The sequence below is a fragment of the Cervus canadensis genome, chromosome 22 (genome assembly GCF_019320065.1).
Source record: "Cervus canadensis isolate Bull #8, Minnesota chromosome 22, ASM1932006v1, whole genome shotgun sequence".
Lineage (NCBI taxonomy): Eukaryota > Metazoa > Chordata > Mammalia > Artiodactyla > Cervidae > Cervus > Cervus canadensis.
The window spans coordinates 47445694-47471228 of NC_057407.1; the positions used below are offsets into that span (position 1 = coordinate 47445694).

Here is a 25535-nt window from a genome sequence, read left to right on the forward strand (position 1 = left end):
GTGTAGATAAAGTCAACAGGATGTAAAGTTTGATTAAAAACAAGAGTCTAGAGATGAATTGCCCAATGATCTCTATACGGAGGTGGCACCATGTGGGATGAGGAAGACGGGGGGAGGGAAGGGAATGAAAGAGTAACAGTTTATTAAGAGGAGGCTATGCTCCCTGATTAATTCTCAATGTTCAAAGAAAAAAATACAAGGTTAAATAAGTGTGTTAAGAAGTTAAGGATAAATGTGTGAAGAATGGAACCGCCAGAGGGAAAGGACACAGCCCTTGAGGTATGTGGGTGGGCAACCTGAGCAGGCAGAGGCTATGGCAAATGGACCACATGGGTGAAACAACATCCCTGTGGGCCTTTGCTGCTCCCCTAGTTTCTGCGATGCCTCCGTCAAAGCCATGGTCCCCCCATGGAGCTGTCCAGGGTCCTGGACTGCTTGGCTCTGAAGCGTTCACTTTTGTGTCCATTTCCTGCTCTCGTTGAAAAGACGGCTCTGGGCATCATCCACCCCTCCTACCTACCCACTGTCCAGACTCAGACCGGGTGCCCTCAGCCAATGTCTGAGCAGGCTTCATTTAGTTAGGACTGTGCCTCTCTTTTCCAGTTTAAGTAAAGAATAAAGGCATAGAGGGTTTGGGAGGGGAGAAAAGTGAAGCCCGCCATGTTCCTGAAGACTGGGAACATCCCAATCTCCCCATTCCACTGTCCTCAGCCCAGCTAGTGCCCCAACCGCTTCCAGAGGTGTCTGCCCCCATCCATCCACCTACCGTGGAAAGCTCGGTAAGCAGAGCCCACACAGGCAGAGTTGGCGGTGTCTATGATGTACACGGGTGCACCAAACACATCTGCAAGCACCTGGAAAGGACAGAGGTTCTGACTGTGGTGAGTCGTTCCTCAGAGGGGCTGTGGACACAGACTTGAATTTTCCAGGCTCTCTTTTCTCATGCCTTCTGATACCTTCGATTCCACCTCTACCGCCTTAAAGGAAGTACATTTGACCATGCCTGCCACCCTGGTGATCCCAGGGTCAGGGTGACCTGGGAGAGGTCTCCATTGGAGGGCCTAGGATCTCCATGTTGGCCCTGCACTGTTTAGCCATTTTATCAAAGACAAGGAGGAAGTTTTAGACTAGATGCTTAGCAAACAGCCAAGGTGGAGACGGCTAGGTCTCTGACTATTACTAACAAGATCAGACAAACCCAAACTAACAAGAACAGGTCTTATATGGATAAACATAAAGCTTTTCATGTAAGTCCCCCAGATAAACTGTATTAGTTTAGAATAGAGGACCTGTACTAAGAGGAGCTCATGTGGAAAAGACTCGAGGTTCTTAGTTCATGAGAGATATTAGGGATGTGCTTCCCTAGTGGCTCAGCAGTAAAAAAAAAAAAAAAAAAATCTGCCTGCAATGGAGGAGACACGGGTTTGATACCCGGGTCAGGAAGATCTCCTGGAGAAGGAAATGGCAACACACTCCAATATTCTTGCCATAGGAAATTCTATGGACAGAAGAGCCTGGCAGCCTACAGTCCATGGGGTCACAAAAGGGTCGGACACGACTTGGCGACTAAATGACAGAACTGTTGATGTCCCATCCAGATCCCCTTACTGGGCTGGCATGCACCCTCACCCACATGTCGTGAGTATTGGCTAACAGTTCATGACTGCCTCTCAAAAGAATTGCTCTTCAAACTGCACATGCTCAAAAATGCAGAGAGTGAGGCTGAACAGAGGGCTTAGATACAGATTCTCTGGTCATTGAATACATCCAAGTGAACAAAGCCCCCAAAATGGGGCGCAGGACTTACAGATCTCACGGTCAGATCAACCTGTACATGAGCTCTCTTTGCCACATTGAGGCAATCCTTACTGAAAAAAGAACATATTGCTCCTAAACCAGAAGAGGAGGTTGCACAAAAGAAAAAGATATTCCAGAAGAAATGGAAGAAACAAAAACTTATGGCCCTGGAATAAACGCCAAAAAATTGCAAAAAATAAATGCAAGTAAAAGTGAAAAAAAAAAAAAAAGAAAGAATTGCTCTTGGAACTCCCCTGGCAGTCCAGTGGTTAAGACTCTGTGCCTTCCAATGCAGGGAGTACAGGTTTAATCCCTGGTCAGGGAACAAGGATCCCACATGCCGCAGGGCACAGTCAAAAAATAAATAAAAATTTTAAAAATTGCTCTTGGCTGAACAGAGGCTCCCTCTCACAGGAGGTTATTCTCACCTCTTCCCATGTAGCTAGTTGCCCCCTTTACTCCAAGGTGGAGCCAAGTCTGCAGCATAGTTCACGTGCCTCATCTCCACCTGGGATGGAGCTGAAGCTGACTCTAGCCAGAACCACATCCTTGCTTATCCTTCTTCCCCTGCCCTGCCTGCTTCCCTCACTCCCTCTCTCCTGGGAGCACTCTCCCAACAAATCACTTCTAAAAGAATTCCCATTTTAGGCGTTGCTTCTAGAGAACCTTACCTAAGGCAAGTATGTTACATGTCAACAGTCCATACACTTGCTCAAACAGCTAAGGCAGCCTCAGGCTGTATCTAAAACTGCTCAGTGTCCCAGTAAGACACTGACAGCTCCATGATGTGACGGCCTGACTGTCAGATATCTGCAGGTGGACTCCACTTTGGGTCATATATTTCCAACACAATGAAGGACCAGAAAGACAGTGACAAAGTCTGGCGACTGTATAACAAGAGGAATGGCTGGGAGAATCAGAGACGTTTAAATTGGAAGGGGGAAACCTTGAGGAAGACAAGAACAGTGGCCTTAGATGTCAGAAGATCTGCCGTGAAAGACAGGCACTTTCTGTGTGACTCCAGAGGCCGATGCTGGGATCAGAGAGTGGAGCTGGACAGGGCAATGGATTTCATTTGAGTGTAAGATTGAACCTGTTCTCCTTGTGAGCTGTAAAGAGCTGGCTTCCTGGGAGAGAATGAGCTGTAAGTTCCCCATCTCTGCAGGAGTGGGAACAGGGGCAGTATTACTGCTGAGTCTCTTGCTCTTAGAAGTATTAGACATGGACGAGGCCCTAGTGCGGAGCTTGCTACCAGCACTCACCTGTAGGATGTCTCTGTTGTGAGATGCTCCTCCGGTGGCCAAAATTTTTGTCTTGGGCACTGTAAGGAAAAACAAAAAACAAAACCAAAAAATGGCCGTGACAATTCCCCCACGGCAGAAAAGGCTGTTTTTCAGAGTTCTTCTGCCACAAAAGGCGAGCGTCAGGTCCATGCCTCTTGCTTGTCACACGGGGCTTGGGGGTAGATCTGAAGCTGGCTCTGTCCACGTAGACTTGTCATATAAAATCTGCTTGTGAGGCCACTGCCTCGCCCACCTCTTGGGAGAAGAGGATACACAGGATGGTTCTAAGGTTCCGGTCTTGTTGCGTTTCTTTTTTTTTTTTTTTTATGTCATTTGGTTCAGAGTAATACAAGGACAGAGGTTTTGTTTTTTTTTACCTTTTCAAAATTATTTATTTCTTTACGTTTGGCTATGCTAGATCTTTGCTACTGTGCGGGTTCCTCTCTAGTTGTGGGGTGAGGGCTTCTCACTGCGGTGGCTTCAGCTGCCGTGCAGCGTGGGCTGTAGGGCATGCAGGCTCCAGCGGATGCGGCGCACGGGCTCACAGTCAACCCGGAATCGAACCCATGTCCGGCATTGCCAGGTGGATCATTCACCGCTGAGCCCCAGGGAAGCCCCGGTGTTGTATTTCTTAACCAGAGTGCTCAATGACCCGGTGTTTGATTTTTTAATCTGTCTTTGCAGTTAGCTGCATGAAGCATATATTCCGCTGCATGCAAGATATTTTCCGCAATAAAAAATAACAAACTGCCATCTAGTAAAAGACATATAGTTCCACTTCAGGTTAAAATGGAGATGGTCAAGACAGAACATCCCTTGTACTGTAACCATGAGAGACTGCTGAACCAAAAAAAAAAAAAAAATATTTAATGCTAACAAAAAGTGGTAGACGCAGGGAATTCTCCAGTGGACCCGTGGTCAGGACTTGGCACTTTCACTGGTAAGGACCTGGGCTCAATCCCTGGTCGGGAACTAAGATCCCACAAGCCATGCGGCATGCCTCCCTCCCCCACAAAAAAGTTGTAAATGGAAAGAAATGTAAATAAATTAAATTCTGGAATGAGATGAGCCCTTAAATGCTGACTTGCCATACCATAGTACAAGATAGGTGGTGTAGTGACCCTCCAGAGGCATCTAAACTGCCAGAAGAGAGAACCCGCCAATCAATAGGTGGTGTTGTTACCAGAAAGGTGTCCCAAAGGCAGAGCAAGTCCTCCTCACCCCCCAGGGGCCTCTGAGTGGTGATGTGGGAGCCAGGGGCAGGGCGGGAAAACAGAGAGAGAGCTCTGTAATCTCATAGTGCTTATATCCCTAACCTCCTGTGTCACAGGACTCTTTTACCATAAAAAGGCATGTATCTATTATGCAAGTATTTAAAAACAAATGTTATAAGCCCCTCTCAGCCTCCCCCATCTTCACCCTCCGGCCATGAAGAAAGTGCCTGGGCTGGGAAGAGGGGAAAGGATGACAGCCAGCTACGGAGACAATTCAGGATGCATGTTCCTGTGTGATTCCATGTTGGAGAAGCAAAACACTCCATTCACAACTGCAAGAGGAGTCAGCTGGGTGTGATGTAAAGCACCACGAAGGCTTAGATAGAGTTTGGGTTTGTATGTACCCTTCGTAGGTAAAACGGGAACAGGACTCCGGCTTTATAAAAATAAGCTCATAAAGGGGACTGAAAGTGCTCCCAGACTGCACGAGTGGTTAGGGAGAAGAGATGGGATTATAGGTACTTTTCTCTCCTTTATTTTCAAAACTTGCTATTATAAGGCTGCTTTTGAAAAAAAAGTTTTTGGCTGCACCACACGAGATGTGGGGTCTTAGCTCCCCAACCAAGTTTCAAACTCATGCCCCCTACCCTGGCAGCATAGTCTGAACCACAGAGAAGTCCCTATAAAGCTTTGTTGCTCTTATAAGTCAACCTAAACCAAATGAAATATACATGGAAACATAAGCTGAAAAGGAACCATGGCGTTAGCCCCGCCCAGCCGGGTGCCTCGGTCTCCTGGTGTCTAAATATCAAGACAGGGATCATTCCTTAAAGAGAGCAGATGTAACCCAGTGGTTAAGAATCTAGAGTCTAGAACCAGACTGGCTTGGTTCAGAAGGGTCTGCCAGCCTGGAACAAGTGAGACAACACCCTGAGTCTTGGGTTCCTACTTTGTGAGGCAGGAGTGATACCCACCCCAGAGATACTGCTGTTAGTAAAGATAAAGTGCTTAGGAACCAGGCTGGGCACACAGTGGACACTCGGTAAATACTGACACCTGCTATCATCATGATCACCAGTCTTACTTCAGACGTCTTTCTATTCTTCTTAGATGTTATTAAAACGAGATGATGACTGTTCAATAAAGAAATGAGGGGGACCTCCCTGGCGGTCCAGTGGTTAGGACCCAGCACTTTCACTGCCAGGGCCTGGGTTCAATTCCTGGTCTGGGAACTAAGATCCTGCAAGCTGCTCAGCCGGGAACATGATGCCTGCAGTCCGTGCAGCCCTTGTGCCCTTTTAGGTTCCAGCGTGTTCATTCATGTGATCTTGTTTTGAGAGGAACTCAGCAGAGCTGGAAAGACAGGTTTGATTCGCCCCCTTAAGCTTGCTAAGAGGATAAGTAACTTTACGTTGTTTGCACAGGAATTGCTTCAGAGGCTGGGAATGCTAACATGATCACACTAGTCCCCTGGAGCCCAGGAAGGCCTTTCCGCCTTCACTGCCTCTCCCTGCATACAGGGCCAGTGGGGACAGCCCCTCAAAATTCCCTCTGCTGATGACCAGAGAACCCTTCTGGCCAGTCACTCATGTTCACCACAGCATCGGCCCTGTCCTGCTCACCTGTGCTCACTTCTCAGGGAGCTTAGAGGCCTGTGGAGACCCTTGGGGAATTTCTTTTTACACTTTTGGTGGAAGAATGGAGAGGAGTGGGACTGTTTATAAAAGTTCAGATCCGTCATGCAGTTTTGTCCGACTCTTTGCGACCCCATGGACTGCAGCAAGCCAGGCCTCCCTGTCCATCACCAAATCCTGGCGTTTACTCAAACTCGCATCCATTGAGTCGGTGATGCCATCCAACCATCTCATCCTCTGTCGTCCCCTTCTCCTCCTGCCTTTAATCTTTCCCAGCATCAGGGTCTTTTCAAATGAGTCAGTTCTCCGCGTCAGGTGGCCAAAGTATTGGAGTTTCATCTTCAGCATCAGTCCTTCCAATGAACACCCAGGACTGATCTCCTTTAGGATGGACTGGTTGCATCTCCTTGCAGTCCAAGAGACTCTCAAGAGTCTTCTCCAACACCACAGTTCAAAAGCATTGATTCTCTGGCACTCAGCTTTCTTTATAGTTCAACTCTCACATCCACACATGACCACTGGAAAAACCAGTAGCTTTGACTAGACGGAGCTTTGTTGGCAAAGTAATGTCTCTACTTTTTAATATGCTGTCTAGGTTTAGGTCATAACTTTTCTTCCAAGGAGCAAGCGTCTTTTAATTTCAAGGCTGCAATCACCATCTGCAGTGACTTTGGAGCCCAAGAAAATAAAGTCTATCACTGTTTCCACTGTTTCCCCATCTATTTGCCATGAATTGGGGTTTATAAAAGTAAGTTCATCCTATTTTAAAACGCTGTTGAGGGACTTCCCTGGTGGTCCCATGGCTAAGACTCCACGCTTCCAATGCAGGGCACTCAGGTTCCTTCCCTGGTCAGGGAACTAGGATCCCACATGCTGAAATGAAGATCCTGCATGCTGCAACTAAGACATGATGCAGCCAAATAAAAAAAATATTAAAAAAAAATGTTGAACTGTATACATCCTAACAAATGCACAGATGCACTATGAGCTGACAGCCTGACATGTTTTTGACGGAAGACACCTGTATAACCTATGAAACAGAGCCTCACCAGCACCCCAGAGGCACCACAGCCCCCAGAAAGGTAACTACCAATCAACCAGGCTTCCAACGACAGCAGATACTTTTGTCTGCTTTTGAACCTGCTGTACACGGAGTCTGTCACACATACTTTGGGGCTGGTTTCTCCTTCTTGGCATTTTCATTTGTGAGACGCGTCCATTTTGCTGGGCTTGGTTGAGGCTGATTTACCCTCATTTCTGCGTAGGATCATGTCATCTGAACACCCCACGAGGCGCTGATCCCACCATCGACAGAGCCTGGGTTGTTCCCGGCACGGGGTGTCGTGCACAGGGCCACAGGGAGGGGCCTCCCGCACGGCTCTAGTGGACACGTGTCCGCATCTCTGTCTTGCATCCGCCGGGAAGTGAGGTTGCCAGGTGGGTGTGTACGCAGCTTTAGCAGATGCTGCCTAGCAGGTTTTTAAAAAGGTTTACCTAGCGCCTACTTTCAAAGTGTCCTTTTCACCTGACAGGTTCAAAGACATAAAATACACACCACATAGGACTTGGATTGTCGGTAGAAGTATCATGAGGAGACCCTCAAGCTGAGAAGATTCCAGGGGTTTTGACCTTCTCTTGACCACAGCTGCTGCCCAGAGGGATAAATACATCTCGGAAACCTGGACTCTGTGGTGGGCTGGTCCAAAATCCTTCAGACTCCCCCAGACCATGCCGGCAACATCAGTAGGGGTAACCCACTGACCTCCTAAAGCTGCCCACTCCATCGCTCAGTTCCTGGAGTCCCTTCCTCCCCATGGGTCTCCCCCGGCCCTGGCTCTGTCCTCTCCACCGCAGGTCTCTCAGTTCTGACAGCGGTTCTACATCCCTTCTCTTCCCTGTTCAAGCTGAAATGCCCAGAGCTGTGCCCCACAGGCAGACAGGGCGTGCCCAGAAGGTGAAGGTTCAGTGATGGCCCCAGCCCAGACCTTTGCCACCTGCACTGCCTGCGTCCTCAAGATCCCGAGCTTAGGACATTTCGTCTGCAGGATGGAGCTGAGGGTTACAGAAAGATCTCTCAAGTCCTACAGTTCCTGGCCAGGAGATGAGGCTACTGGTGACAGAGCAGAGAGGCAGGAACAACCCGCCTCCTAGTCTAAGCCTGCCCACAGGGCCCGTCCACCTCATCCCAGGCTCTATTTCCCTCCTGCAAAAACAAGGCCCCCGTGATGGAGCCTTCAGAGTGTCCATGAGGCCTGGTCTGAAGGCAGAAAGGGTCTCAAGCACCTCGGTGTGTGAGCAGGACCCCTGGACCCTGCTCCAGGACACAGCCCACCAGCAGCTCACTTACTGACTCGATAGCCCAGCGCCTCAGCATGAATCTTCTTGGCCAGGAACTGTCCCTCGATCAGTGCTCGAATCTCCACATCCCGGGGGAATGCCGAGACCTGTCTCCAGGAGAAAGTGGACAGAGTGAAGCACTCTCATTGTCCACTCACTGCGTATGTGTCTGTGTGTGTGGTATGCATCTGTGTGTCTGTGTGTCTCTGTGTGTGTGTGTGTGTGTGGTGTGTTTTTAAACAAAAGCCTAGATCTGGCGCTCATGACAGGCCTCCACTGGAGCTCACCCATAGTGGTGCTCTTGAACCACTGACTTTGCCTGTCTCACACACACACACACACACACACACACACACACGCTCACGGCCTCACTCGTGTGTCACCGTGGGGAGTCAGAGCACGGGAGAGCTCAGGCTCAGTCTGTGTGGGATTAATCTCCGGCTTATGGGATTAGCAGATACAAACTACTGTACATAAAATAGATAAGTAACAAGGATTTACTGTAGAGCACAGTGAATCATATTCAATATCACGTAAGAACCTATAACATATATACAGGGTACATATTTTTTCAGAATATAATTTGAAGAAAAACTGAATCGCTGTGCTGCACATCTGAAACTCACACAATATTATAAATCAACTATACCTCAAATCAAAAATCTTTTTCAAGTATTTGTTTTATCACTGGCTGAGTAAATGAATGAGGTCCCTAAAGCTAGCATAATTTCATAGGTATTTTTTAAAATTTAATAGTCATAAATGGAGTCAACGTAGCTCCAACTGACCGATAACATACATACCTCATGGTTTTCTGCACTAAACCTATGGCGTCCAATAATTTCTGGGGTGATTTCCATGACATCAAAATAAAAACCTGAAACAAGACCAGGATAAGATTAGCTATCAGTGGTCAAAAATAAAAGATCAGCTTCTCAACAGCTTTGGAAAAAAAGCAGGGTGAAATGACCCTATGTTCCCTGGGCCTCCGACTCCCTGGAGGAGACCCGTGAATATTCTAAGGTCCTTCTCTCCAGCAAGACAGAGGGCAACTGGAAAGGCCTAGGCTAGCTCTTCATGGGGACACTTCTTCCTACACTCATCTGGCAGCCCAAGCCAGGAGGCAGCTAGCTGTCCAACTAACCCTAAAATGCCAGCACGGGTTTGACCCAGGGAGGCCCATTCCCTCCCTGCTCAGATGGCCTGCCCCAATGCGGGGCACTTTTCCTAACAGGACCTCGTGTCTGGGGCGGAAAGCTGCATGCGGGGATGCACCAGGGCAGAGCAGACACTATGGCTGCCACCTCTGATGCTGTCACTGGGAGCTTCAGGGCACAGAAGATGCAGCTTGGGCCTGGTCTGCAGCTCCCCCCTCACTCAGATCGGGGGGCTCCCACAGGAGTTTTAGGGCCCATGGAGCAGAAGTGGAGACAGTCAGGGGTCCCCTTGGCTCCTCCCCGGCCCTGCCCCTTCCGGGGCAACCGTTCCCCTCACAGGCCCCCTCACCAGCCTACCCAGGTTTCCGCCGTTCCCCATCTCCGTGGACTGCAGCGCCTTGGAGAACTCGCTCCAGGAACCTGAAGCAGACTCATCCCGGATCTTCTCTCTCATCAGGGAGCCGTTTTTAAAGCTGCAGAAGTACACACACAACCCTGAGGGAGGGGCTAGGTGCGATCTGAGTGGACCCACGGGCTTTGGGGAAGAGTCCCAGGTAGAGGCGCCGCAGGTCAGGCTGGACCCCACCCCAGCCAGTACGCAGCAGGGATCTGAGGTTCCGCCTCCTGTAGCAAGCCCAGGGCACCTCCCCCGGAGTCACCAGAAAATGCACTTGTCCTTGGGGGCTCTGTTTACACAGGAGGTTGCCACAAAAGAGTCCCAGGAAGAGACAGAGTTGGGGTTTCAGCACATTGTACCCTCTGGACAATGGGCAGAACTGGCCAGACTTACTAGACCTACATATTCTCCAGGGGTTCCTGGAGCTTAAAGGCTAACCTTCCCTTGGTAGCTTCCAGCAGGTCTCCAAATGCCTGTTTGGAAGGTGCAGAACAGATCCGTTTCATGAGAACTGTCAGGAGGCAGGAGGTCCTTACTACCATTGGTTGAAGGTCCACCATGTGCCAGACACACCATAACATCACTATGAAGTAAACCTCTTGTTCCTCCCATTTGATGGGCAAAGTGTGGCTAAGATATGCTCTGGGGTCTGCCTCAGGCCACACACAATACAAGTGTTGGGGATGGAGTTTGTACCTGGGCTTGGGAGAGACTTCAGGTCCTGGGTGCTTCCCCCCACCCCAGCCTCACACCCATTCTGCTCTCAGCAAGACCCAGTGAGTCCCTGGGGTCTCCAGTGCCCCCAGAGCCTGCTCAGTGGAATGCCCCGGGGGCTCCATGTGGTGCCGGCCCTGCCCACACCTCCTCCCCCACCCCCCGCCTACCACAGGAGCGCCATGTAGTGCTGGGGGTCAACCGGGTTGCAGAAGATGTGGCCTTCCAGGGCGGGCGTGGGCTCCTGCAGCCAGAGGAACAGCGTGTCGCTGGTGCCCAGGCTGACCTGGAGAGAGACAGGCAGAAGTGAGGCGGCTCTGTCTCTGCCACTCCAGCAGAGGCGCCCTGACCCCCTCCTCGCTTCACTGTCCAGGCTGCAGATCCTTGGATTAAACGCCATTTATTCAGAGAAACCTCTGCTGACCCTCCCACACCAAAATCCAAAGTCAGCTCCCCGAATTCGAGCTAGCATGAATTCCGCGGGCTGTTTTTCTAGAACTTACTACAACTACCTCTAAGTCAAGGATTGGATGATGACTGGTTTCCCACTAGAAGCAGAAGGGTCTGGGTTATGTCTTTATTGCCTGGAGGGCTCACAGCCCTCTGGCCCGAGGTCTGAGCCTTCTGCCACTATGCTCACTATTAAGGCAGGCAGGGGACCCGTCTACTCAGCACAGGCAACTGACCTTCTAAGAGAGGAGCTGTGGGCAGGTCCTGGGGCCTGGGTCTCCCTCTCCCCTCCCTCGGCTGCCTTTTGACCTGGATGCCCCACTGAGAGGATGCTGCTGACACCCAGTACCCTCGTCCCCTGGGGCAGAAGGAGCTGACCCTGCCTCTGGGAAGCAGAGGTCACCTTACCGCAATGTCACCTTCCTCCAGCCTCATGCCTGCCAGCGATGCTGAGAACGGGAGGGGAGCCTGTGGTTAGCTGGAGGTCACAAGGGAGCCACTTAGCAAACCAGTCACCTCCCTCAGATAGGAGTGAGGCCCCCACCTCCAACCCCAGCCTACAAGCTGAGAGAGAGGCAGGAACAGGGTGAGATGAGGGCCAAGGACGCCCCAAAGGCCAGGAGGTGAGAGTTGGACCATATAGAAGGCTGAGCACCGAAGAACTGATGCTTTTGCACTGTGGTGTTGAAGAAGACTCTTGAGAGTCCCTTAGAGAGCAAGGAGATCAAACCAGTCAACTCTAAAAGAAATCAACCCTGAATATTCATTAGAAGGGCTGATGCTGAAGATGAAGCTCCAATACTTAGGTCACCTGATGCAAAAAACTGACTCACTGAAAAAGACCCTGATGCTGGGAAAGACTGAAGGCAGAAGGAGAAGAGGGCGACAGAGAATGAGATGGTTGGATGGCATCACCAATTCAACAGACATGAACGTGGGCAAACTCCAAGAGATAGGGAGGGACGGGGAGGCCTGGTGTGCCGCAGTCCATGGGCTCACAAAAAGTCAGACTGAGGGACTGAAGACAACAACAAAGGCCAGAGGCTGGGGTTTCTGTGCTCCAGGTCTCTGATTTGGGCTCAGAAGCTGCATCTAGTGGGATCCACACTCCCCACCCACTGTTAGGATACACGAGGCCAAGAAAGACAAAGGTGAGGTCAGAGTATGGGGCTTTCCCCCACCTCAGTTGGGAAGGAAAGGGCAAGATTATATTGACTGTTCCCTTTGACATGAGGCCAATGACAGCTTGTTTATCTGCCTTGCTCACTGATACACCAGCGTGTCAGAGCTCTGGACCCAGGAATCCCACCTCTAAGAGCTTATCCCTCCGGGACAGGGGACAGGACAATGTCTGCACTGTCTAAATGCTAGAAGCCACTCCTATCTCACTTCCCACTTCCATCCGAGGGAGACTGGCAAAGTAAATGCCACAACAGTGGAACCCAAGACAACCACGAATGAAGTTCACAAAAATCCTGCCTTGGTTGATTAAAATGTGTATTTATGGGCACAGAAAAAGAAAGTTAGAAGGACTAGTCCTCAAAATTTTAACTGTGGTTATCTCTGGATTAAGCGATCATGGATGATTTTTTTACATTCTTCCTTTGGTCTGTCAGTACTTAAAATTTGTTTCTGCAACTAAGAGGTATCCCTTGTATATAAGAAAAAAGCGTAAGACTAACACATTATTTAAGGCAGCAGGAAAGTGAAGGTCAGACTTAGGGAGGGACTGGCTGAGGGCTACCTGCCTGATACTTCCAAAATTCAACCTGAAAGCAAAGCCCCAAAGGAAGGTTCAAAAAGCTGCTGCTTTGTCATTCCCTCTCAAACATGCCCAGAAGCTCACGCTTCAGTGGTAAAAAAGCAGGCCCATTATTTTCCCTGACATTCTTCTAGTTGATAGAGTAGGCAAAAGAATATACATTTCTCTAGAAAGACTCACGGTTACCAAACGGGAAAGGGGAGAGGGGATAAATTAGGAGGTTGGAATTAACATATACACATTAATATACACAAAACAGACAACCCTAGAAGGGGGGGGACACAGCCAGGACACTGATGCAACCTCACGGTAGCAGGGACATGCTCACGCACCCCCAGCTTCAAAGCAGACAGGCCCAGAGCAGACCTCGGAGCACGAGTGTTATTTATACTGGGGACAGAAACAGTAGTAATGGCAACTTCACTGTTTTTTTCTCCTGATCACAAAAGTACACATAGATACTGCAGGAAATATGGAATTTAATATCATCATTATGATGAAGGGCTTCCCAGGTGGCGCTAGCGGTAAAGAATCCACCTGCCAATGCAGGAGACATGAGACACGGGTTCAGCCCCTGTGTTGGGAAGATCCCCTGTAAGAGGAAATGGCAACCCACTCCAGTATTCATGCCTGGAGAATTCCATGGACAGAAGAGCCTGGCGGGCTACAGTCCAGAGCGTCACAAAGAGTCAGAGACAACTGAAGCGACTTAACACACAACACACTGTAAGGATGAGTGCATTTTAACAAGACCTTCAGCTCCATTCTTAGGGACACAGCTCCAGTTCTAAGCACAAGTGTCTCTTTTTATTTTATTTTTGCCGTCCACATCCTCATCTGCATAACCAGTAGGAGGTAAGTGCAGGGAGGCTGTGGGTGTGAAAGCCAGGGGACAGGCTGAAGCCACACCCCAGCCTCCACCCACAAAGCAGCCCAAATCCTTTCATGTGCACCTCAGGCGCGCTTTCTTAGAGCAGGAATGGCTGCATAGGGTGGCGATTTGGCATAGAGTTGCCAGATAAAATACAGGGCATTCAGTCACGTTTCAATTTCAGAGAAATAATACTTGGGACACACACTGAGAAAGCATTTGTTTTCTGAAGTTCAAATAATGCCTGGGACACACTTATCCTACCTCATCATTTGACCTTTCTCTGAATTCATGTTGGTATTGTATTTGCATTTATTCTATTTGTGTTTACTCTATCCATCAACCCTGATTTGGTGGCTCATTAGGAAAAGAGCTGCAGGGGTGTGGTGATGGGCTGCAGTCTGTGGCCACTTGGCCTTCCTTGAGAGACCTGTGGGGAAACCCCAGAGAAGAGAAGGAGGAAGAGGAGACAAGAGGCTTCGATGAGGAGTAAGCTGTACCTACATCACTGACTCAATGGACATGAGTTTGAGCAAGCTCTGGGAGATGGTGAAGGACAGGGAAGCCTGGCGTGCTGCAGTCCATGGCGTCACAAAGTCAGACATGAATGAGTGACTAAGCAACAATAGGTCAAAAAAGGGGTCAGAGTCTTAATGCTGGGTACTGGAGGAAGAGATGGAGGAACTGAGATGTTTACTTTGGAACAGAAAAGGCAGGTCAGGGAGGGTGGGCTTGACTGTCTTCCTCCACTGATCAGTTCTCACCTTGCTGGGCAGCCCTGGGTGGCTCTTGTGGGTACAGCCAGGGCCAAGGCGGGGCAGGGACAAGGAGTCAGAGTCCAGGTCAGCAGGGGGGTAGGTGGCCACGGAGAAAGGGCCTGCCAGACCAGCTTCCCCAGGAGGTTGGTTGGCATTTGCCAGTGTCCAGCAAGGACCAAGGCAGGCTTCTGGGGGTGTGAAGTCCCAAGAGGTACTCACCTGGGTTGTCCCCAGTGAAGGCCACCACTTTGCATCCTGGAGGAAACCCATAGCGCTGGACAAAGTAGGAAGAGATGGCTCCCTGAGGAGAGAAAGCAAGTGCGTTCTGTAGAAGCAAATCCCACCTGCTTGGCACAGCTGCCCACCCTTCAGGCCACGGGAAAGCAACAGGCCTGGGCGAGGCCAAGAGGCTCATCACAGCCGGGACATCCTGTTCACAGAACACCAGAGGAGCCCAGCACGGGGCTGGGACCATGAACATGAAGTTGTCCCACTGCCTCAAGGCACGCTTGTTTGATTTTGAGTCAAGGCAGCTAGAACAAAACAGTCACCAACGTGGGCTTGCTTTGTAAGCTCCAAATTCTGGATGTTGCATTAAATATAAGTAAATGAGAGGAGAAAATCATTAAACAAACTCGTGGAAGTAGATAATGCCTTACACACATGCTCTACCAGCCCGGCAATCAGATCATGAGCAATCAGACATGCATGCACGGAGGTCAACGTTCTAAAGAAAATAAACCAAGGAAAGGCGGTGTGGGAGAGGAGCCTCCACCAGGCTCTCAGGGCCCCTTCGAGACTTCCTGTGGGATCAGAAGGCAGGGATACCTTCTAGACAGACCTACAGTCTTTAAAAAGCATAGTTATGAAAAGAAAGCTCCCCCTCCCCCTGCCACCTTCAGCTTTCCCTGTCTTTCTCTTAGTTCCAAAAATTTTAAATAAATGATGAGATTTCCTGGGACTTCCTTAGTGGTCCGGTGGTTAAGACTCTACCCTTCCACTGCAGGAAGCGTGAGTTCGATCCCCGGTTGAGGAACTAAGGTTCCACGTGCCCAGTGGCACAGGCAAAAAATTTTTTTAAAAAGGGATTTCCCAGTGTCTGGGAAGACCATTTTGCTCCATCCAACAAAATTTCGGATTTCCATGAGAATAAAGCCTGGGAGATAAATGTCTTGTCCTGGGTTGTCTCAGAGAACAGTCTGAGTCAGGGCTTGTGCAGGTGGCTTATTTGGGGAAATCACCCCAGGAAATGAGGGTGGGGGTTGGAAGAATGAAACGGAAGGGGTGAAAGTCCACCCAAGGGTACTCTGGGGAGCCGGAGCTGGCTGTGGGCAGCATTTGAGGCAGGCTGTCCTCTTGGGGGTGGGACAGGGAGCAGCTCGCCACAGCTCCTCGCAGGAGAAAGGTGTGTGTGGGGGGTTAACTCCCCGATCCTCCAGGCTGGCAGGGCACAGGTGCAGAATTCCAGAAGGCCCCAGGGCAGAAGAGGGAAATGAGCTCCAGCTCAGGCAGGCGGCCGCCAAGGGACACGAGAGGCCATGACTGCTGGCGGAAAAGGGGGGCTGGGAGGTTGCGAGGCGGAGGCGTCGCTGCATGACATCTCCACAAATTTTCCTGCAGACAAGGAGAGGAAGCCATCTGGGCACCACCTTCAGAAAAAGAGATGACAGAAAACATGAATTTTGCTTGTTTCCCCCCATCACGTGGGTACATATGTTTCAAATGAAAACACACTTTTCCAAATCAGTTCTTTTCTGCTCCTCAAGCTGCTCGTGTCTGCGCGAGGCCCCTCTCGGAGGCATGTGTTCTTGGTGGAAGGCAAACAAAGCTGGCTGCTGTGGACAAAACACCGCTCTCCATTGACTGGAAACGAAGAGCCGAGTGCAATACCAGCCCCAGAGGCTGGGCTGCTTTCTCTTCGCCCTTCCTTCTTTCCTTCCTGCTTCTATGGGGCAGGACACCCTTAGCTCTGCGCGCTGGCTTCACGGCACCCTCTGCGAGATACGTGTGGGCTCGGTCGCGTCTGACTCTTTATGATCCCATGGTCATTCTATCCCAGGCAAGAATACTGGAGGGGGTTGCCATTTCCTCCTCCAGGGGATCATCTTGACCCAGGGATCAAACCCAGGTCTCCTGCATCGGCAGGAGGGTTCTCTACCACTGAGCCACCTGGGAACCCCACCCTCGGGATGATGATGACGATCTGGCTCTGACATTTCGCTCATGGCGGCAAAGGCTGTTTTCAGCTGCTCACTGTTGATAGAAAAGTGTTTCCGTGGCTGGAACTGCCAACAGGAGGCACTCGTGGTAGCCTGGTTCTCCTCGTGCCCTGGTCTCCCTCACAGCTAACGCTCTGCCCCACCCAGCGCTCCCACTTGTTCTGGGGTGGGGCAGGTGCTTCCCACCAAATGGCCGAGTGCAGGGCGTAGCCGAGAACTCAGCTGGCCAACTAGGAGAAACCAGAGCATGGACAGCCAGTGGCTATTCTGAATATGGGTGCTGATGGTCAAAGTTCTTTCACTGATTTGTTCCCTTTATCAGATATGTGTGCTTAGTCGCTCAGTCCTGTCTGACTCTTTGAGACCCTGTGGACTATAGCCTGCCAGGCTCCTCTGTCCATGGGATTCTCCAGGCAAGAATACTACAGTGGGTTGCCATGCCCTCCTCCTGGGGATCTTCCCCACCCAGGGACTGGACCCAGCTCTCCCACACTGCAGGTGGATTTTGTATCATCTGAGCCACTAGGGAAGCAGATATAGATTTTGCAGATATTTTCTCCCAGTTGGTAGGTTGCCTTTTCACTTTGTTAATGGTTTCCTTTGTTGTGCAGAAGCTTTTCATTTTGCGGTAGTTATACTTGTTGAGTTCGCTTTAGTTGCCTCTGCTTTTAGGGTTTTTTTCTTAATATTTATTAGTCTACGCCAAGTGTTAGTTGCAGCACGCTGGATCTTCAATCTTCGTTTTGGTGGCATGCAAACTCTTAGCTGTGGCAGGTGGGATGTGGTTCCCTGACCAGGTTTGAAGCTGGGCCCCCTTCATTGGGAGTGTGCCATCTTAGCCACGGGGCCACGATGGGAAGCCCCCTGCTTTTAGTTTCAAATGCAAAAAAACCTCTGCCAAGATGAGTATCAAGGAGCTAACCACCGGTTTTCTTCCCAGAGTTTCACAGTTTCAAATCTTAGATTCAAGCCTTTAATCCATTATAGATTAATTTCTCTATCTAGAGTAAGACAGTGGTTCGGTCTCATTCTTCTGCATGTGGCTGTCCCAAGTGCTCTTCATATTAGCCCTGGGACCAAGCACCATCTTAAGTACATTAAATGTATCACCTCATTCATTCTGCACAACAGCCTGACAGATAGAAAGTAGCAGTATTCCTGCTGTTCCAGAAACAGTGGAAGCGACTAGGAAACTGAGGCACAAGGTCACAAAGGCGGTTAGCAGCAGAGCCCAATTCCACCCCAGACAGTGTGTCTCCGAGGCCCATGCTCTCCCCAGATCATTGGCACTTCTTTTTATTTTCTCCAGACTGCCTGCCCCAAGCTTCAGTGGCGGTCCCTATCCCTTAAATTTCCATCTTGTGCATTTTTTCCTAAGGAGTGCAATCACCCAGAACACATGCCTTCAGTCCTTTTCCCATTCTAATTATTTTCCAGGGTGCAATTTTCCAAAGTCCACTCCCCAACCCCCTCACCCCCTCACCCCTGCCTCGAGGCAGGAATCTGCAACTGGGCCTCAGCATCTGAGTGCAAGGCAGGGATCCAGACATTTCTCTGACTCATGTCAACTACTTACCTTGTGCTAGACAAAGGCCCATGTGTGCGTGCCCTTGTGTAAACGGGTGGATGTGTGTGGGGGGTGGTGGGTGCGTGTGTGTACTATACCACTTCCCCAGCAGCAAACCAGCTCCCCGGTGAGCCTCGCCGCCGGGCAGGGGACCTACCACAACGGAGCAGGATGGCACTGGCCGGCCAAGCTTCTCCTCCAAGCGAGGCGCGCAGGCTCCAAGGCAAGCCTGTGACCAGACTTTGTCCTGAATCTGCAGCAAATTCATTCCAGAACCTAAGGAAGGAAGGATACAAGAAGGAAAACACAAAAAAATTTTTTTAATGTGTCCTTTCTTCATTTTTTCCCCAAATTCTGGGCCACAGCTTGTGGCATGAGGGGGTCTTAGTTCTTCGGCTAAAGAGCAAACCCGCGCTCCCTCTATTGGCGGTGTGGAGTCTTAACCACTGGACTGCCAGGGAAGTTCTGAGAGAAATCTTTAAAAAAACTTTTGTAAAAATGCACAAATCTAGCCAAGAGCGGATCATTCTCACCGCAGACCTGTACCTGGAGCTCTTCCCTGATGGAATGTATACAATGGCTCTGGGTCACTCTGCAGGGGGCCTCTGGTTCTCTAAGACCTGGCGGGGGGAGGGCAGCTCCCAGCAGCAGCATCTGGGATGGCTCTGAGTATTCCCTGGGGTTCAAGGCTCTGAGGCAGCCCTGGCACTGATGTGGGATTTCTCAATCGCATCTAACCTTTCGGGGGATGCTCTCATGCGCCTCTAAACTTCCTCATATTCATCACTAAGATCAGCTATGTGTGTGTCAAAGTCACTCTGTCGTATCTGACTCTGCGATCCCAGGGACTGTAGCCTGCCAGGCTCCTCTGTCCATAGAATTCTCCAGGCAAGAATACTGGAGTGGGGAGCCATACCATTCTCCAGGGGAACTTCCTGACCCAGAGATCAAACCCAGGTCGGTCTCCTGCACTGCGGGCAGATTCTTTACCTTTGAGCCAACAGGGAAGCCCTGGTGATCAGCTAACTCTTCCCTAAAATAATCTACTTCTCCTGAGGATGAAGAGTGGGGAGAATCCAGAGCACAGGTGGACGGCCCTCTCCCTGGGGTCCAGGAGGAGGCAGACCAGCGGGCTGGGTGCTGCTGCAGCCCTGTCCCCATGTGAGACGGTTAGACAACTGGTAAATTAGTAGGTGACTTCCAAGGCGACAGTGAGGGGAACGGGTGGAGCTCAGTAATGTCCAGAGCAGCGATGGAACTTTCTCTGGCAGCAATCAGCAGCCCCGCTGAGTGTGGAGAACACTGGTGGGAACAGGCTGCTCCACGTGTAGCACTCTGCCGGCCTGAGCTCCAAGGAGCTGGGCTCCTGTGCGGGAGGAAGCTTTTCTTCTCCAGATTGTGAGCAAAGCTTGGGGACCACTCCTGAGTCACTTCACTCTCTCTCCTTGCAAACTAAACTAGTGTCTGGCACACGACGCACTCAGACACTTCAGCTGAACTCCCAGAAACTCGGAGTGTCCCAAGGGTCTCCTGAGGTCACTCTCGCAGGCCTGGGCTCTTGCTCTGCCTCCTTGGGCCCTCCTTCCGCTCTAGCCTCAACCCAGAGCTCCTTCAGCAAGCTCCTCCCAGCTCTCCTTCCTCACTGGCATCACCTGCGTTTATTTTTGTCAGGGCTTTGATTCCAGAAGCTCATCACTCTCCTGAGTTCTCCAAATGTGAACAAGAACTTCAAAATATAACTTCTGAGGGAGCCAGGCTCCAAGACGGTGCCTGTTCATCCCCCAGTCCTCGTGTTCACACCATTTGTGGTCCCTTCTTCTGGTACCCAGAGGTCTGTGTGACCAGGGACAGGGAGAGTGACCTACGTCACTCCCAAGATTAGCACGTAAAAGACTCTGCAGCTTCTGCTTGGCTGCTGTCTCTCTTACCCTTCCCTTGGGGTGAAATCTAGTTCCCAAATGGTGGTGTTGGGGGGGTTGGGACAAGGAACTGAGACCTCCGGCCAACAGCCACGTGTGTGGCCTGGAAGTGGATCCTCCAACCCCAGTCGAGCCTTTAGGTGACTGCAATGCTGGAGGCCAGCTTGACTGCCACTTCCTCAGAGACCCAGAGCCAGAAGCATCCAGTCAAGCCACTCCCTGATTCCTGACCTTCAGAAACTCTGTGAGATAATATGCATTGATGGCCCTCAGCTGCAAAGCACTGGGGTCATCTGTTACCCGCAGAAGCTAACTAACACACTCCCTTCTTGGCAACAGACAGTAGGGATGGAAGACTGGACAAGGCTCGCGCTGCCGCGCACCCGGCCCATCCCTGGACGCTGAAGACTCACCATCACTGTGGTCCACAGGGGAGTAAGACCCAAGGAAGAGAGAAGCCGCAAAACTGCTGACCAAGGAAATCCTCTGCGAAAGAGAAAGGTACAGGGAGATTTATGACTCACCTTCATGAACAGCTGACTACCTGTGACACACACACAACAGGACGAGAGCCTGAAGTTGGGGAGGGAAGTAGAAACTTGGAGCAAGATGCCCCAGCAGTGAGAGGACGGAGGATCCCTCGTCTCGCAGGGCACTTTGAGTGGCTGGAACACCACGCGGTGACTCCTTAGGAAAGCCCCTCGCTCCGCGGTTTCTGACAAGTCATAAAACGGCCAGGTTCACAACGACAGAGGGAAAAAATGAGTCCCCTGGTGGCCTAGAGGTAAGGATTCCGGGCTTTCCCTGCTGGGGGCCTGGGTTCAATCCCTGGTCAGGGAACTAAGAAGCCCACAAGCCTCGCAGCGCAGCCAAACAACGGAAACAAAACCCTATGAAGAAGCCAGCCTGAGGGAAGGCAGTTTTCACCGGAATCCATATGCCGGGGAGTGTGGTGCCCTGATTTCCTTCCTCCATTTCTATGGCCTTTATTCACAGAGGAAGTAGATGTATGGCCACAGAATTCAGAGCCAAGCAAGACCGTCTCAGGAGTTCAGAATGAGTAGAAGTGAAAGCCGTCCCCTTTGGAAGCCAGAGACCCCAAACATGAAAGGCAGGAACTGATAATTGATTTCAAATGTCACCCGGAGGGTCTGTCCCACATGGGAATCACAGGCACGTGGACCAGCGCAGAGAATGCCATCCCCTCCTGTTCACAATCGAGCCACCTCTTCTACACACAGACTCTGGAGAATTTTTATCATCCCGTCCACTTCATCAATGGCTAACACTGCAGAATAATCTGGAACTTTGACTCACTAAATAGTAAACTGCATGTTAAGATTAAAAAAGCAGTATGGTTTAACACAAGCCCATCATTTTCTAGTTACTTAGAGACGCCAGGCCACTGAGCTGCCCCTCAGGTGGCATTAAGTTCCGGCTTTCAGCAACTGTGGCTCAAGGAATGGAACCTGGGTTCCTGGGATACAGGTTCTGGTGTTGAAGGGCCACAGCTAGAGACACACTGGTCCGGGTTTACAAATTTCCTAAGAAAACAGAGACTCCAAGCCTATCAAGCGCCTGTTAGGCAATCTGCATCAACGACAGGATAGTGAGCCCAAAAGTAAAAGTGTTGGTCGCTTAGTCGGGTCCAACCCTATGCAGCCCCACAGACTATAGCCCACCAGGCTCCTCTGTCCATGGGATTCTCCAGGCAAGAATACTGGAGTATGTTGTCATTTCCTTTTCCAGGGGAGCTTCCTGATCCAGGTATCAAACCCAGGTCTCCTGCACTGCAGGCAGATTCTTTACTGCCTGACGCACCAGGGAAGCCCAGGAAATTGAGGAGACAGAGATGAAGGGCACCCAGATCCAATCAGCTGGTCCCCGGAACACACCAGGCCCCCTGCTCCCATTCTGACCCTGACCTCTACCCTCTTGTCAGGAGAGTCTCTGACTTTCCTTTCCTACAATTCCGTTCTTTCCTTCCTCTTTGGAAAAAGCCTGACAATGAGAATAAAAGCAAATTGAATATATATCATTTTTCATGTCCGCTCATCAATGTTTTTAGCCCATGTACATGAGATGTATATTTATGCAAAATTACAGAAAGAATTCGACCCTGACTTGTAATCAAAGAGGAACGTTTAACCAACCTCTGTGCGTGAGTAGGCCTCGGGGTTCTGCTGGCAAATCTTTGCAATCTGGTTTCCTGTAAATCGCTGGAGAAAGAGTGCAAGTGCTTAAAAACCCATGTCCTGTGGAGAATGATCAACTCCATAAAGTACAGAGTTAGCACAGCAGGCTCCGAATAAGAGCTTAGGAAGGTTTCTGAAATCTGGAAATGTGTGATGTCTGTTGAACACCCTTAGTAATAATCTCGCTTCTCACGTGGCAGGATGTCTGCTCTGACCGAAGGCGCCCATGCAGGGGACTCATGTATTTTCCTAACCCACACCCTTCCTACCTCAGGTGGCCCAAATAGGGCCGGTCTTATCCCCAGAACCTCTACTCCAGGGAGGATGGCACGATCCTAGCTAAGCCAACAGCAGCCATCCTGTGGGAGGGGGTGGGACTGCGGCTGAAGCCAACAGGAAAGAGGTACTCAATTTTTTTTTTTTTTTCTTTCCCAGGAACTGCACCAAGTGCCTGTAAGCACTGACTCCTTTCAGCTTCAAAACTACCCAAAATGTAAGTGCTCCTTGTATCTCCAAGTCAGAGAGGCTGAGATCGAGGCGCCATTACCACCCACAGACACAGCTCAGCTCTGACCTGGGAGCAGCATTAGCAGGCCTGCCCTCGCTGGACGGGCAGTGCAGAGGGTCTAGCTCAGAACCGCAGGCCAGAGTGCCCGGGCCTGGCTCCCCGGGGCAGCAGCCACACGGCCTCCCACGATGCCCACAGGGGCCGGTCACCAGCGTGTCCTCCCAGACCCCCAGGGAGAAGGGACCAGGGCCGGCAATCAGGTCTTCCTCCTGGCCCAGCCCCTGTCCCCAGATCACCTCGTAGGCGCGGGAGCCGGTGAGGCGGCTGAGGGCCCGGGCCCCGCCCACGGCGGCCTCCAGCTGGCGGCACTGGGCCGCGGTGCTGGAGTCCATCCACACCGGGCAGTCGCTGACGGAGAAACAGGCCTGGAAAGAAGGAGCATGGGCGTGAGCTCCGCCTGCTGACCCTGGGGGCCACCCTGCCCAGCACAGCAGGTATGAAGCAGACGTCTCTTCCCTGGACGTGACCTTGGAAGACCCGTGGGTAAGCCATTCACGTCCAAACCTTGGTCTGGCCTGGGTGGAGGGGGGGTCTTTCCCCAGAAAGCTCTAGGTAGAAGGTTCTGGTGAGCATACTTGAGCACCACAGGCAACACGAGAGACGGCAAGGGGGTGGCGGGGGGCCCAAGCTGCAGCCTAGGGCAGGCTGGCCGGGGCACGTGGAGCTTGGGAGAAGAGGAGAAGCCAGAGCTTGCCTTAGCAGCACCAGGGGAAACACTAGGTCCCTGGGGGAGTTTTCTGAGCAGGGGGCTTGCCAGAGTCGTGCTGGACTGCAAGGGCCCCACGTGATGAGGGCGGTGAGCACCCGAGCCTTTGTCCCGACCACAGGGGTGTGCATGGCAGGCCACGCTCACAGGACTGCTGCTCAGCCATCTTCCCACACCCCTGACGATGCCCCAAAGCCCGAGGCTTCAGGACCTACGGAGCTCGGGGCCCTTCTTCCCTACCACCTCCCTCAGAAGTTTCTCAGCCTCCCACAAGCCAGCCATAGTCACCTGTAGCTGCTCACGCAGCGGAAGGTCCGGTGACAGGCTTGTCAGCACCTGGCCGGCCCCCGTCTTCCAGTATACGCTTCCATGTTGCTGCCAAGGGAAAACCCAAGCCCGTGTCAGCCTCCTGGAGACCGGGAAGACCCCAGACTACACGCCAAAGAACCGGACTCCGAGTCCGCCCCAGTACTTCTAAGTAACAGAGCTCATCACCTTTATGAGACTTGGTTTTCATTTCTATAATATGAGGAGGAACTCTGCCCTGTCCACCTCAAAACATGGAGGAACAAAGAATTATGGGTCTAGATGTTGATGCCTTTGTAAAACTGTATTTAAATATATTGCTTTGAATATCATCTGACACGCACTCATTTACTCATTTACCACTACTCAGTCAACAAACGCTGACTTATCACCTAGATCACGCCAGGATAGGACAGATGGCTGGGTAGTACCGTCCCTATTCTAAAGGATACTAGAGTTCAGTCAGGGAAAAAGACACAGTGGACAATTACAAAACTCTATTAAGGGATTTCCCCGGTGGTCCAGTGGGTAAGAATCCACCTTGCAATGCAGGGGACATGGGTTCGATCCCTGGTCAGGGAACCGAGATCCCACTTACCACGGAGCAACTAAGCCCATGGGCCACAGCTAGATAGTTTGCATTGCAACATAAGATCCCGCATGCTACAACTCGGACGCAGCCAAAAAAACCCTGTGAAGGGCAGTGGCAGGGCTGCGGGAACACAGGGGAGTCTAGCCAGCTGGGGGTGTACGTGCGTAGACGTGGATATGATGACTAGGAAAGGATCCCAGAGTTGGGTGCAGGGGTGCTCCATGAAGAGGGTAACTGCGGTTGAGAGCGGCTGGCATGTGCAGGGAAGGAACCTGAGGTTCGGGTGGGGGAAGAAGGGACTGGATGGGGAGGTGGCAGCCTACCCCTTGACATCCATGCTCGGGAGGCTGGGTTTTATCTTGGGCTGGTGAGGACTCTGGATGGCCAGAGAGAATGGATGAAAGGGCTTGTGAGAGTCCTGGAGAAGGTAGGCTGGAGGCAGGGAGGTGGAACAGAGGCCCAGAGAAACAGTGGGTACCAGGCCTGGGGCCACAGAGGTGGAGTTGGAGAAGAGGTGGGAGATTCGGGAGTCAGGTACAAATGAGCAGGATTCGGGGACCCCTTGGAATGTGGGGGCAGGAGGACGGAGGAATCAAGGGTGACCCTTGGGTTGTGGTCCCAGGTGGAGAGGGACAACTCCCTGAGAAAGGGCACAGAAGGAGGACAGCTGGGGCAAGATGGAGCGCTCAGGCAGAGAAATGGTAAGCTTCGGGTGTTCCTGGGATACCTGGCCAAGGGGGCAGATGGGACGTGTGGGAGGGAGAGGGTGTCCAGGCTGGGGGTTCAGCTGAGGGATGCAGCCAAGACCACCAGGGCCTCTGCTTAGTGGAACAAGGACACAATCAATACGCTTCTGTCAGGTCAGGGGAAGAAGAGGCATCTTCAGAAGAGTTGGTGAGCGCTCTCTAATGAGGGCTAAACCAGCATGGGGCAGAGTGACTCAGACGATAACAATGGACTGGAATCCTCACTCCCCCTCCTAGCAGCTACGTGACCTTGGACAAGTGACATCACCTCTCAGTGCCTCCGTTTCCCCGTGTAAATGGCAATGATAATAAAAACAGTAGCTAAAACTTGGGGTTTTTTTTT

At 51.2% G+C, this 25535-nt stretch overlaps 1 protein-coding gene and 1 long non-coding RNA gene across 8 annotated transcripts in view; one reads left to right on the forward strand and one right to left on the reverse strand.

Annotated features, from left to right (window-relative positions):
- Positions 1-25535, reverse strand: part of XYLB (xylulokinase) — a 44522-nt gene that overhangs the window by 11894 nt on the left and 7093 nt on the right. For 3 of the 7 annotated variants that reach the window (XM_043442323.1, XM_043442329.1, XM_043442324.1), the window contains 13 exons: positions 23837-23923; positions 23079-23207; positions 22233-22298; positions 20493-20565; positions 18318-18436; positions 15671-16023; positions 14594-14675; positions 10704-10819; positions 9780-9895; positions 9069-9142; positions 8276-8372; positions 3060-3118; positions 767-854 (listed from right to left, as the gene is read on the reverse strand). In XM_043442323.1, coding sequence (XP_043298258.1) covers positions 767-854; positions 3060-3118; positions 8276-8372; positions 9069-9142; positions 9780-9895; positions 10704-10819; positions 14594-14675; positions 15671-16023; positions 18318-18436; positions 20493-20565; positions 22233-22298; positions 23079-23207; positions 23837-23923 — 1459 coding nt within the window. Of the gene's footprint in view, positions 1-766; positions 855-3059; positions 3119-8275; positions 8373-9068; positions 9143-9779; positions 9896-10703; positions 10820-11391; positions 11433-14593; positions 14676-15670; positions 16024-18317; positions 18437-20492; positions 20566-22232; positions 22299-23078; positions 23208-23836; positions 23924-25535 lie in introns of all 7 variants that reach the window. The other 4 variants (XM_043442326.1, XM_043442327.1, XM_043442325.1 and 1 more) reach the window with 4 other exon arrangements.
- LOC122424506 lies at positions 23196-25425 on the forward strand. Its single transcript, XR_006264455.1, has 3 exons — positions 23196-23325; positions 25069-25147; positions 25307-25425. It is a non-coding gene; the product is annotated as an uncharacterized LOC122424506 (long non-coding RNA).